This window comes from Strix aluco, chromosome 4, assembly GCF_031877795.1.
Source record: "Strix aluco isolate bStrAlu1 chromosome 4, bStrAlu1.hap1, whole genome shotgun sequence".
NCBI classification, from domain to species: Eukaryota; Metazoa; Chordata; class Aves; order Strigiformes; family Strigidae; genus Strix; species Strix aluco.
The window spans coordinates 67,947,238-67,961,058 of record NC_133934.1 but is presented as its reverse complement, the minus strand read 5'-3'; the positions used below and the strand labels follow the sequence as shown (position 1 = coordinate 67,961,058).

Genomic DNA, 13,821 nt, shown 5'->3' with positions numbered 1-13,821 from the left:
GTAAGCAGGAATGTCAAGTTTTCAGTCAGCCTTCAGAGAGAGAGGGGCATATAATGTTTATTCTAGCTTCACTAATTCAATTAAGGTAAATTTGCATGCAGTTTCTAACAGCAGGATGGCAATTTACAGTGCATTTAATATATACATCAGATTATAGAGCTGGTTCTTATCCCTGCTGCATTTCCATAGTGTTGCAAAGTAGATGTAGTATAATGATCTGAAAGATAATCATTGGAAGAATAGCTTCATGCTGCAGTTATCTCCAGCTGCCAGAATGACCTGTTTTAAAACTTTAAGGTCCTTGTTCTCCTAAAGCATTGAGAGACCAGAAAACAATGACTGTGTATCTAAATACTACATTTTCAGTATTCCCCTTGGTCAAAACAATAGTTCAGATTAATTACAAATATGCTTTGTTAGGATAGTTATATAGGAGTGGTCAGTGAATTCTAATTGCATAGAAGAATTGGATTATTGCTCAGTTATTAAAAAAAATAAATATATGACATAAATAGCAGTAAAGATCATGTTTTATCTTTTCTTCTATAAGCTATCACAGTTCTAATGAACTTTCACATGAAGAATTTTACTAAGTTACCTTGAATACACTCATCCCCTTTTGGTTTGACTTGATGGTCTTTACTCTGATAACCTAATGAATAAGCTTTTAAGATTGGGGGGAAAAAAAAAAGCTAAAAATGAAGTTTTACGAAATGTAGCTATAGTAATTGCTGCTACTGACTGAAAGAATTTGGCCTAAAGATGCCTTAAATACAATGCTAATTGCTTTGAAAACATTGTCTAAAGCTGCTTGGTGCATGCTTTACTCCTTTATGAGAGGTTCTAGTGGAGTAGGTGACATTTCTGTTACACTTCTTGAGTCATGCCACAGGATTACAATTTTCTGCTTTCCTTTTTGTTTAAAATATTTAGAGTGGCTTTGTTTTCATAAACTGATGCCTTTAAATACCTTGGGGGCTCATCCTCATGAAAGGGGAGCATTTAAAAAATAAACAAACATACTCCTCTGAGTGGTCATTTTATGAATTGTTTATATTTCTGTGTTTAATGTGTTTTAAGAGAAGAAAGCCAAGAAAGGAGGCTGTGTCCTGCCCAATGATTACAACCCCTAATATCCCATTTTGTAGACATGTAGTCCTACATATTATTTATATAGATGTTTGCCATGTTGGCCAGCACTGTAAATATGCAAAGGGACAGCCGAATTTTGACAATTAGGCAATTCTGTCTGGGGTTTTATTTTCTTGTGATGCATCCAGAGTCTAGCTGAAAGCTTTCTTCTACCACACTTACATTTGGCAAAATTATCTATCAAAAAGATACAGAACTGCATCTTTCCAGCTGGGATTAATAGACTCTTTTGCTTGTCTAATTAGGACATTAGATTTTGTGCATTTTCATTTGGTTTTTCATTTAATCTTTTCCATCACTTCAGTTTCTTGAATTGCTGAAATTCTGTACATCACTTCATAATGAATCTTGGCAATCGATGAGCTGCCCAACCATTATGGCAATTTCGTCATAGCTGGTCTATAAAAAAGACTTGCTTTAACATGAGAACTAGGCCTTTCTTTTAGAAAAATTAAACAAATTACATTCCCTCTATTAAACTATGCTGTGTGGTTTTCCAAACCTGTTAATTTTGATTAATATAACATCTCTATGTTACAGCTTGTTCTTTTATTAGTTAATGCTCCATGAAATTCTTGTGTAGATTGTCATTATTCCTCTTCTTACATGTTCTGATGAATGCTAAAATGGTTAAAAAAATGTTAGTGCTTAAAGCATCAACACTGGCAGCTGAGACATCAGTTTGCTCTTAGCAAAAATTTGTGTCAGACTTTCTTTCAATCCATGCAGCTACTCTCATAAGGCTTAATCTGATGACATTTGTAAGGCTTTTTGTTGTGTTGTAAAAAATCTTGTTAAACTTACAAAATCAGGGCTTTAACTGCAAAGAGGAATTAGCTCAACCTGAAATACAGGATTTCTAGTAAATGACATGGTTATATATTAAACGAAGACGTAAAGACACAGGTGTACATTTTAGTATCCTGTTCTCTTTTTTAAACAACTATATACAATTTTGCTATTTTCATATATATGAATAATTAAAGGTGTGTAACTCCAGCTGTTCCTTTTAACTTCAAGGATATAGGATATGATTCCACAGTACTCTTCTGTGCATGTGTGCACACATAAATGCACACACACCTGTGTTATGGTGCACTGAAAAGCAACAAAAATCTGTTGGTTAAAGAAAGAGTTATTACAACTCCCTGGAGACTACTAATACAGAACGATACATTTTCAAATACCTTTTACTTTTTTTTTTTTTTAATTAGTTGATTTTATTTGGGATGTTTTATTTTTAGTAGCTAGATTTCTGATGATTAGGCTGAATTGGTTTCTGTCTTTTAAGTTTCATTTGTTAGCACTTAGTGCCTGAAGCATGTGCAGAATCTAGACCTGAGGGACTGTCTGTGCTTACACATCACTGGTTAAGGCTTGAGAAGCTGCTTGGGGTTTTTTAGGACGTTTAGTAGCTCAATGAGCCACCTCTGATCGCAAAACATACTTTTTCTAAAGCATTCTTTATTTTTCCACTCTCCCTGACATTTCCCACAACATGGATTGATGACCTGTTTAAACTGTCAGTCTTCATCCAGCAGGAAAGAAGCAAGAGTCTCATCCTGACAAAAGAGTTGGTAATTTGAGGCCATCTGCTTTGACATCAGTACCTGGACTTACTTAGTCTCACTTCAATGAGTATTTTTAGGATATATGGTATTTTGTTCATACTAGTTAATACTGTTACAGTGCCTTGGGGACAAATTCAGTCTTTCCAAATATTAAATTTCCTAATTATTTTCCCATCATTTTTCATTATACCAGTACAGATGCAGATTAATAGGGGTTTTTTTCTCAAGTTGTTGATCCTAAATAACCATGAATTTGCACTGTAATGAAAAGTTGCTTATCTTCTGAATGAATTTGGAAGCTATATGGTTTTGATTCACTGTTGCTGAATATAGACCTGTTAATAGCTTACACAGCACTGCTGACTTGCATAAAGTCATTTAATGATAATAAGTATTACAGTATACCACTTGTGTATTTAACAGCATGGGGGAGGATTATTTTCTTAGATATGCAAAGTATTACTCTGTGTTCAATGTCTTTCAGAAATCAGCTGCCCTTGAGCATTGCTACTGTACTAATCTTACCAGATTAGCCTCTAAATATTTGAGATTGTTAGGTAATGGCTCTTATTAATATTTGCAAAGTTCTTTTCATTGTAACTGAGCAGCTTTATTATAGAGGATCCCAGGCTTTCATGGTCTCAGAAGAATAGTATTGTATATGAGGACGTATAACTATAAGGAGCAATCTCAGCTTTAGCGGTGCTGCCTAAATCTCTGACTCTGAGCTTCTGAAATGTGAAAAGGACACTTCCCTGCACCCTGAGGAGCACTGCTCATCACCCATGGCAAGAACCAAGTGATGCTTTGTGACGTGGGCCTCCCTCATCTTGTGGCTCGGCAGGTGATGGAAGACCTCTGCTCCACACAGCTGCCAACTCTGTTTCACCCCATATAGGGGGTATGTCTGCATGGTCTCTTCAGTGGTCATGTATCAGCTTTTGGCTGCCTGACTTAGACACTGGACATTGGTCTGTTAATGTCAGCAAAGACTCAGTGTCGAGTACCTGAGTATTTATCCAGCTTTCTCACTAGGTTTGACTGAAATTTATGATTGGTTGTTTTCAAGGAAGTGTCTAAGCTGCACAAAATAGGACCTGTAGTCACAGCAGTAACTACAGCATGGACTTAAGCAGGGTTGTTTTGTAGTGAGTCTAATGTCTGGAGGCTGTAGTCGTGACTCTGTTATGCACCACTGATTTAAGGAGTTTAGTTGCTCAGCAGAGATTATTTATACCATCCATCAAAAGAGAGGAAGTAGTGACAGTGATGGAAAAATGTGGAGCATTGAGGTATAGAGAATGAGGTTGCAGTGAAGATGGGCCTTTTTAAAGGAAGCAGATGTCTGATCAGTGCAAACAGCAGCACTCCTGAGAAGTGGATCACAAGCTTTTGCATCCACAGCTCTGATCCCATATGCTGTTTTGTGTTTATCGTGTTTAGCTGGGGATCCCAAGCATGTTTAGCCTGGGATCTAGGGTAAAAGCCACAGGATGAATTTTGACTTTGGTCTCAGTTCTTGGTGCTGCTGTAAGGACTTTTGCACTGGCATCCATGTGAGTTCCTGGTGAAGTTCTAGCATTAGCTTTATTTTCCTTCCCTTGTCACCTTGGTTTGTTTAGTAGAACAGGAAAGATGACAAAAGGTGACTTTGCAGGAGGATCTGAGTCCTAACAGTGCTAAACCACCACAGATCTTCCACTTCTCAGCTAAGCAACTTTGCTGAGCATGAGGCATTCTTTGTTAGAGACAAGAGAGCAGAAAAGTGTTCAATTACAGACAAGTGTTCTGTAATAAAAAAATTGAGTGGTTCAGATACAGTATCACCTTTTCAGTGACTGAGGTTTTTTCAGTTTTTATTTTACCTCTTTATTTCAAGTGCAACAGCTTATCCCATACCTAGTGGCAAGTAGATACCAATTCATAGAAAACCCAAGATTAATTTAAGTCATTCCATTAAGTTCCTTCCATTAAGTAAGTAAGTTCATTTTTTAAAGTGGGTTTTTTTCTAGTAAGAGTGATCTTCATAAGGTCTTCATAAATACTTTAATACACTTTTAGAAGTGAACGTGGAGGGAAAGCACATCTGTCCCTTTTTCACTCTTCTTGCAGGAAGGCAGGGACTTGAAATAATTTGCACATTTCAGCAAATACTACATACACTTTTGTGACTTCCAAACCCATTTTAAACCTGTACTACTGATGAATGACCTGTAATCTTCCTAACAGTGCACTAATTCGAGACATCTAGCTTCACAGACTTAAGGGATTAATGCTTCTGGGAGTCCATAGATCTTAATCTTTAGCACCAAAGGGAAAATTAGTGTCTTTAACTACATTACCATTAACTACCTTATCCCTTTCCACGCTCTATTAATAAATACAATGAAGGGGATTGCATGGAAAGAGTCTTCCCTAACAAGCAGCGCTCCAGCAGTTTGACATCTTCATGCACATTTGTGCAACTGCTGTACTGACCATGGACTGTAACTTCTGTTTGAAGCTCAGTCTTCTCAAATATTTTGTCTTTGTAATGTCTACTAATTCAGATACCAAATTTATCAAAATTATCACTTCAGCAGTTTCTCAAAAATAAATATTTTAGGGAATGATTTTGGATATGATTAGATATCTTTATCCTGAAGAATTTTTATCTGACTTCATCTACTGCTTGACTTGTCCTCTTACCTGGAAGAATTTGATTTTCATTGAAAGTATGTGCAATACTAGTATTTTGTGTTTTTTTCTTTAAAGGCAGAAATTCAGAAAGGAGATAATAAGATTACTTGGCCATTGTATCAAGCTATTTTCTGTAGAATAGACGCAAAATACTATAGTTCAGCACAAAAGTCAAATAAAGGAGATCGTTTTACTTTTCATCTGACTGGAGCTTGCCCCCACTAATGGCTAAATACAAAGCTAGTAAAGCTAATGGGAGTTCTCCCTTAAGTTATTATAATGATTATTGCAGAGTGGTGATTGGAAAGTATTTCGGATGAAAATCAGTGCTGAAGCCAAGGGGAGATTCCTGATCTTTTGTGGGCTTATAGTGTTTTTCCAAAAGAAAGAGCTGTGCGCTCCCTGGATTCCTATCAGTCATTTCTGTGAAGAGCAAGAACTTTGTTGTCAAAGGTTGTTAAACGCCGTCTCTGTCACCCACTGGAGGAGAATGACCATAGTGCTATAGCAGGCAGGAAAGAAAATAATTACTCTTGTGTCCTTTCTGCCATATAATGTGTTTGTTCATGACAACACTCATGAAGCAACTCCAATTAATAATGATTAGGTCTAACTGTAATGTTTTCAAAAACGATAAATGGAACTGTTTCTACTGATGAATGCCTTTTGTATCTCTGGAGAAACAGGAATTGCAGTGTGGGTTACTGATGGGAGTTCTTATATTGGATGAATAATCTTTGTAATTGCTGCCTTTTGGTTTGTCGTGCCTGAATCCTGCCTGATACATGTGTGTAAAGAACTATATATGCTAGAAATGAATACATTAATACTTTTTGTAGTGAATCATCTCTTAAACTTTGTGAATAGCTTCTCAAATTGTCATCCTGACATGCCTTGTCTTTCCCAGTGAAAAGCCGAGTTGCAGGCCGAATGCAGTAGCAAAGTCTGGGCCATGCTGGACTTGCCTCTGTGCTGTCATGCACGCTTTACTCCAGATTGTCCAGCTGTCTTGTTTTCACCACAGATTGTTCTCCTTTGCCCATGCTTATTTGGGATTTTCACCTAGCAGATTTACTGGCATAAAACTGTATCTGAACAGACCGAAGAAGCCAACATAAGCACTTGCCAAAAGGCAGTTTTGATCTTCCCTGGCTGCCTCAGCCTGTTTTCCTTTTCAGAGACAATCAGGGGCATGTGATCCTGATTCAGAGAAGGATTTATCCCGTCTCGTGTCTATGATTCAGACATTTGGGAGGAAAGAAAAGAACGAATGTGATCCTTGAAGAAGATATCCCTATGGACATGTAGAGTTTGGCTAGTAAGGAAATAGTCTCAACCAGGCTGAGAGAAAACATTGTCCATCATCTCTAATCACAATCCTTTTCTAGTCAGAAGGGAGCTATGGTTCTGCAGTGACACTGAACAAAGAAGCTCTGGAAGCCCCTTCACATGGTGCCATGCTGGTCTGCTTACTAACAGGGATATGACAGATGCTTCTATCCAAGATAAAACTTGTACTCTTGGCTCTAGTTTTGACATGATGTGTGGTGTTGGGTGAGGTATTTATCTTCTCTGACATAGTAGGAATATGCAACTGTTCTCTATGGAGCTGTTGATACCTATATGTAATAGCTGTAATAGTGTCTATTTCAGTCTGTATAAATATGAAGTATTTATTGCACGGTTATACATGGATATTCCTAGCAGTACAAGTGTTAGACACAATTATTTAAAAAAAAAAAAAAAAAGAGAGAGAGAGAGTAGGGGCTTTGTACTGCCTTGAACCAAAGGCAATGAAATGCAGTTTACTGTTCTGCAACTTTGTTGCTTCAGAGTCACAGTTTTAAAACTGTGCCTTAATGCCTGTAGGCTTATGTTGACTTCATTCTTACCTAGGAGATGACTTTCTCATAAATGCATGTAAGAAAGTCATTCTGTGTTTAAAAACTACAGTGGTAATTAAAGAATACAGTTCTTTACTTCAGCTGTTTGCTAGCAAATCCATGCTAGAGCATTAGGAAGAGTGAACCATGAAAACTAAGTGTATGAGTATGAATATAGGCTGTTGACTCTTTTGTAGCCACAAGCTCAAGCCAAGAATGTCTGGTTTTAATACCAAAGTAATACTTTAAAGGCGGATTTCACTTCTAAATTTCAGGATTTAATACTTTGTTTCAATTCACTAAAGACATTTCAAAAATCTGGGTTGCTTTACATGCTTGAGAGCTATTTGAAAGCAGTTGGCAGCCAATTTTTCTTCCTCACCAGAAGTATTTGGTAGTTCTAAATATCTGTACATGATATGGGAAATCGGATATGAAGGCTTTTGCCTGTTTGAATAGAATGCTGTTAGCAAGGAGAGGAATGCTGCTTTGAATTTAAAAAGTGTTTACAGTAAAACCATGCTTTGAGTTCTTATGAATCTATTTCAAGAACAGGCAGTTTCTGTCAAAAGGTATAATTTGCTATGTATTAAATCTTAGAAAGTTTTAAACTTTTTTGGAGAGGTATATGCAGTATGTACTAGCTGCACCCCAAAATTTACTATTTTAGGGTTACGTTGCATCTCTGTGACATACCCAAGGGTCTGTACAAAATCTCATTTCTGAGCACTCATTCATGAGTAGTATCTTTCATGCCACTGTATGAAGTAGTATTCTCAAAAGCCAGATGTTTTAGGGGTCTCTGTTCTGAGCTAGAAATTTCAGGATACTGTTCTAGGCTAGTACTTGGTGTCTCATTTCACATTTGGTTTGCTTTAAAGATGAGACATTTGGCGGTATTGAAATCTCAGCAACCAGAAAGCAAGCTGATTTTGGTTTGGTTTTTTTGTTTGGTTGGGTGGTTTTTGTTTGTTTTTTGGCAGCAATGTATTACCTTGATCTTTTATGCTCAAGGCTTGCACTTTGTAAAAACTCAAACAAATCTACAATATAGAACCAGCCAAAACCACAAATTCTGATTTAGACCTACTTGGCTTTTCTGAATCATCACGAGCTCTGGGCAGTGAGTCAGCCAAGAGCTGGTTTTCTCTTCAGTATTGTGTAAACACAAGATGTTTCCCTGGGCTAAATATTATTAAGTAAAAAAGTCATGTTTATTTGATTTTAATTTTTTTTTTAAATGTCATGTATAAAAAATGATTAATACATAAAGCTACCATCTGGAGAAATCTGAAAATCCTTTTCTTCTACACTTTCTTCATCAACTCAGTTTTGAACACAAAGCAGTTTTAAGGTACCCTCATTTTTTTTATTTGGTTCTGTAAGTGATAATGACTTGGATCAGACTACTGACAAAGCTTCATGTATTGTGGGAAAATTAGTTTTGTAAATTGCCATTTCATTTGAAGTAATTAAGAAAAACCGTAGGACTTAATTCATAGTTCTATCACTATGCGATTACTTAAAATTCAAAATGAAAGTTCTGCAGCTGACTAGTGCATTCTCTGGGAAAACTTTAGATATGGATATATAGGTGTATGTAAACATGAATTGGGGTTTGAATCATTAGGATGCTGTAAACTTGTCGACTGTGTCAAGCACTGGAAAAGCTAATGACTATTTTCTAGACATCACATCCTTTTGCTTCTGACAAGTCCTCTCATGCACCTACATCTCTTCAGAAATCTCTTCATGGTGATTTGATGAGAGGCAGTCACCTTGCCAAGCTGTCACGCGCCCAAGCACCTTTTCTCTTCCTGCCCACCCTTGCTGTCTGTAGGTCTGGCTGAGCACTCACAGCCAGGTGGTGGGTAGTCCCAGTCCCTTCGCTTTAGTCTTCAAGCTGTGGTGTTGGCCACCACTGTGGTAATTCAGCATAGATTGGCAGGCATCAATCTGACAGTAGATTTATCTCTTCGCAACTCTTCACCATTCATGTGGTTGAAGTGGATGGCAGGTAAGAAGATTAGAGGGGAAAAAAATATGTATGTAATAGAAATAGGAGCGGGAATATAGCTTATTCCCTTTTTGACCCCATTTATTTTGGTATAGTCAAATGCTTTTAGTTTGTAATGATGCTTTCTCTTTCAAAATCAGCATCTATTGTCTGATTATGGAATTTGTTAACACGGCCCTTAAAGTTTGTTATTCTGCTGAAATCTATGATTCATTGTGGATTTTTTTCCCTCATCTTGATTTGTTTACAACATTTAAGATGTAACACTGCTGAGAAAATAGTTGTATGACATTAAGAATACTGTTTTAAGAGAATTAAAGTCCAGTGACTGGGAACTGCTGTGTATGCTGTTTAAAAGACTGATTGCAGGTTCTGCCTAGGAAAAAGAGAGTTGAATCGTATTAATACAATATATTAAGATAAGTCTGACTGTGCTTTTTGTACTTGTTTAGTCATGATTCAGCATGAAGGGCAATGGCAATGTGCAGTGCGTGTGTACGTGCCCATATGTGCAGGAGGTGGTAGGAAGTGACTGCAGCGTTCTGTGGCATAGCAAGAGCAGAGCTCCTTTAAAAATAACTGTACAATGAGCTGCACATACAGACTTTTGGTTTCTTTATCTCACATTATGAAAAAGACCATTCTAAGGGTAGATAATTTAAAGAAAAGCCAAACAGAATAATACAGATGAGAACACACACAGATGCAATACCAGCTCTACAGTAGAATCATAATTCTCCCTTCTCCCCCCAAATCAAAGACAAACATTAAAGACATGAAAAAGATGACTGGTGTTTATCTTTTTTTTTCCCCCTTTCAATAGTGCGGCTTCATGACAGCATATCAGAAGAAGGATTCCATTACTTAGTCTTTGACTTGTAAGTATGTGTTTTGCATATGTTTAGCATGTTGGGGATGTGGTATTCAAACTTTTAGATGTAAATACAAGTTCACAAGATAAACGCGTCGTTCTGTTGCAATGAATTGAACAAATAGAGCTGGAAGAACAGTAAAATATTTGGTTATTTGCATGTGCAAGAACTGATTTGTAAGTGTCACTGTAAGAATTCCATATTAAAAACTCTGAATAAGTAGGGCTACTGTTGAAGTCAATTTTAATATAAAATGTAGGTATGTAAGTAAAAGTAGCGTGATATCTGCCAAAGCTAAGTAAACATATGACTCAGAAACAGTAATTTGCTGCAAGCCAGTTGTCTGTAAAGGAAACATACAAAAACATGTGGAAGAATAGTTTCTCTACAGAAAATCTCCATTGCTGGATTGAAAGGTAAGCCTGAGTTTCCTAGAGGGAAAGACTCTTTCAGAATTTTATTCCCTGTTGATATCATACTGATATATAGAATGTTTCATTTTGACACTTTTCAGAATGTAGAATGCCCAGAATATAGAAAGGAAGTTAAGGAAGTTTCCTGCTTCTCATTTTGCTTCAGGAATTTCAGTACTGTGAGCTGTTCATGTAGTGACTGTGGGTATGTGGAGCTTCTTTCTTCTACGTAAGGCTGTTTAGTGGAAGAAGGGATGGTGACAACATGAACTATGTGTCTCAGACTCTTAACTTAAAAAGAGACACTGACGTTCTTCATTATTCCCTGGGACAGGCAAAGTTTTCTTCTCGCTTGCAGAGTTACTGCTTTTGGTTCTGAGTATGGGCAAAGATGAACGATTAGGAATTGTCTTGCAAAACTGACTTACTTAAGTAAAATTATCTATTTACATTGCAAATTTTTCCAGGGTAGTTTATGGTTTTGACCAACAACACTCCCTACTCCCAACAGCTTTCTTAGGCCCAACATGAGGTTGCTGGTTAGAATGAGAATACATTATTTTCCCTAGAAATATGCTCATTTCTAAGCATCCAAACTGAAATACTTGCATTCAGCATAGCTGAGTTAGAACCTGGACCTTCCACAATCAATCATGTGCTTTCATGTTCAGGTTACATTCTGTTCTATCTTCTGACTTAATTTTTTTAAAGATTTCTTCAAGACTAGATTTCAGACTAGCAGTACAAAAATATTAAATAGTCTCCAGTGAAGGCATTCAGGATGCAGTACTCAAATCCTAACTGGGCTCAACAGGAACTTATATTCAATTTGTATATATGCCAGGTAAGTGCTCTGACTGTTGACTTGGAAATGGCTCTAGGGCACAACATGCATACTTGTTGACATGCACTGGGTTTTGTTTCGCCTTTTTTTTTTTTTTTTTTTTTTAAAGGAGTATAAAGGAAATATTTCTATGTCGAATTGAAAAAATCTTCTTAATCCTGAACATTTCTGAGAAGCGTGTGCAGAATTCTTAGTTCTAGGGACAATATCCCTTTTATAAACCGGTGGCATTTTTATTTTTTTGTTGAACTACTGTACTGTTAGAAACTGTGGCATACTGTAATTGCAGTTAGTCTACTTCTGCCTTAAATTGAATATATAATGCCAGACATATCTCAGGAGACTGTGATCGCAATGTGAACTAGAAGGCATTCGAATAACTTCAAAGTTGTAGATACCAGTATCTCAATAGAAACAGAGCAAATAGAAGCCTGTATTGCAATAAAAATTAATACCTAACACAAAGATACTCCCTTGGCAGAAAAGTAGATTGTGCAGGAAGCATTTTGTACTGGCTGGATCTTCCTCTGTTTCCCCTCAGTCTGATTCAGGAAACACACAGGAACAGACTCAAATGTATGCCGTTCATCTAGAATGGTCCTCATGGTTTTGATTTTCATCCTCTTCAAAGAAAGAGGGCTTTTTATGGGTTCTTTTATGTGATCATGTGGTTTGAGGGTTTTGTCAAAATGAATTATTTTGGGGAAAAAAAAGTCTAAATGGTAGAGGCAATGACTGTACTGACTGATAGTTGTCTTTGGAAAAGCAATATGTTGCATTCTGAAGAACTTTTACCTAATTAGTACGGATGGCTGTTCACACTTTTTCATTCAGAGTGAGAAATTATTGCTGTAATGCTCAGTAATGCTATTTATTAGTGAAACATCATCTTTTAATGCAGTTACAAATATGTGGGTTAGCAGCTTGTTTAAATGTACATAAAAGAGCTGCCACGAAAAAGGTACCATATGGACTTCTTTAATATGAAGGCTAAGTACATGCTTTTATTTATTTATTTAATTTTTATTCAACGGGAGCCTGACTGTGGTGTAACACTGTCATTCCACCCACGCATACCATCATGTCATTATCTTAATGATTTCTTTCAGACTGTGTGGGATTCAGTATGACTGTTTCTTCAGAAATTTCTTTTAGCCTGCATCCCACATAAGAAAGTGAAGAGGAAGAGTGCTTTTTCTGTGAATAGAAAAAAACAGTCATTGTCACTTTCTATTTTGAATTTCTAATAATCTTTTTTGAATTAATGTGATAGAGATGTCTGCAGTCTGAACAGAAGCCTGTTGCTTTGCTTGTATACTTAATGATAGCTGTGCTTTTATATGGAGAAAAAAGTGATTAACCTCCGTTACAGGTGTGCATTTGGGCGCAGAGTTCTAGTGTCAAAATGGGAAGCTGGAAGTCTATTAAAATCCATGTGGAAACTGGACATTGAACAATGAAAGATGTGCTTTCTGATAAAATGCGGCATTGGGGTGTTCCTGTAAGAAGTCCTGCATGTGAGCGAAATAGATGCACTGAAGTATTGACATATGAGAGAGAGAGAGAGAGAGAAAATTTATCTTTGGTTGCTGATTCCCTATCTCTGAAATATATACACGGTGGTGTTGTTCCAGAGTATGGTAGTTGTTTTACACTTGACTAGGCAAAGTAGTGATTTTCAAGGTCATCTTGATGTCACTGCCAAGGAACAGAGGCATGTTACTGACCTACCAATAGAGCTCCTACTCTTTTAGAAAATTAACTAAGATAGCTTTCTGTGATAATTCTCCCAAGCAAAGGACTTGCTCCTGTTATGTTTCTCTAACTAGATACTGTGAAGTGATTTGCGGATTAATAAAATATGTGTAGTAAGATTAGTAATGGACTTCATGAAGTTTCTTACTCCTCTTCCCTTATTGGTTAAGGCAACTGTAGTTAGGATTTGCGTCTCTCTGTCAGCCCATTTCAGTTGCTAAGCACGAATGAGATTGTCTTCAGCTTTAATGATGTTAGATGAGTTCAAATCCAATCAATTCTGTCAGTATTAATTGCTGTATCTGAATGGAAACAGCTGTAGCACTTGAAGACTCTCTTGTGCAAGTCAATGAGATTCTCTTTTTTCAGTGTCTCCCATTTTAATGCACTTGATGAGATGCAACAATTGGTACATTTAGAATCCCAGCATTGCTGTTGAATCCCAAGTGAGGGACTGCACTGTGTAGAAGAAACAAAAATACAAAAAAAAAAAAAAGAAAGAAAAGCCTAATTGCAGAACAATGTTTGTCTAGAGTAAATGCCTGAACCTTTCTTTTTGAGAAGTAGAAAGGTCACAGATAAATATAAAAAGTATATGGCCACTGTAATTTTGCAAGACTGCTTCCTCGCACCTT

The 13,821-nt window shown here is 36.8% G+C and overlaps 1 protein-coding gene across 34 annotated transcripts in view; it reads left to right on the top strand.

The window, feature by feature from the left end:
- Window positions 1-13,821, top strand: part of CAMK2D (calcium/calmodulin dependent protein kinase II delta) — a 161,391-nt gene that overhangs the window by 82,659 nt on the left and 64,911 nt on the right. For all 34 annotated transcript variants that reach the window (XM_074823512.1, XM_074823515.1, XM_074823513.1 and 31 more), the window contains one exon: window positions 10,126-10,180. In XM_074823512.1, the coding sequence (XP_074679613.1) occupies window positions 10,126-10,180 (55 nt within the window). The remainder of the gene's footprint in view (window positions 1-10,125; window positions 10,181-13,821) is intronic.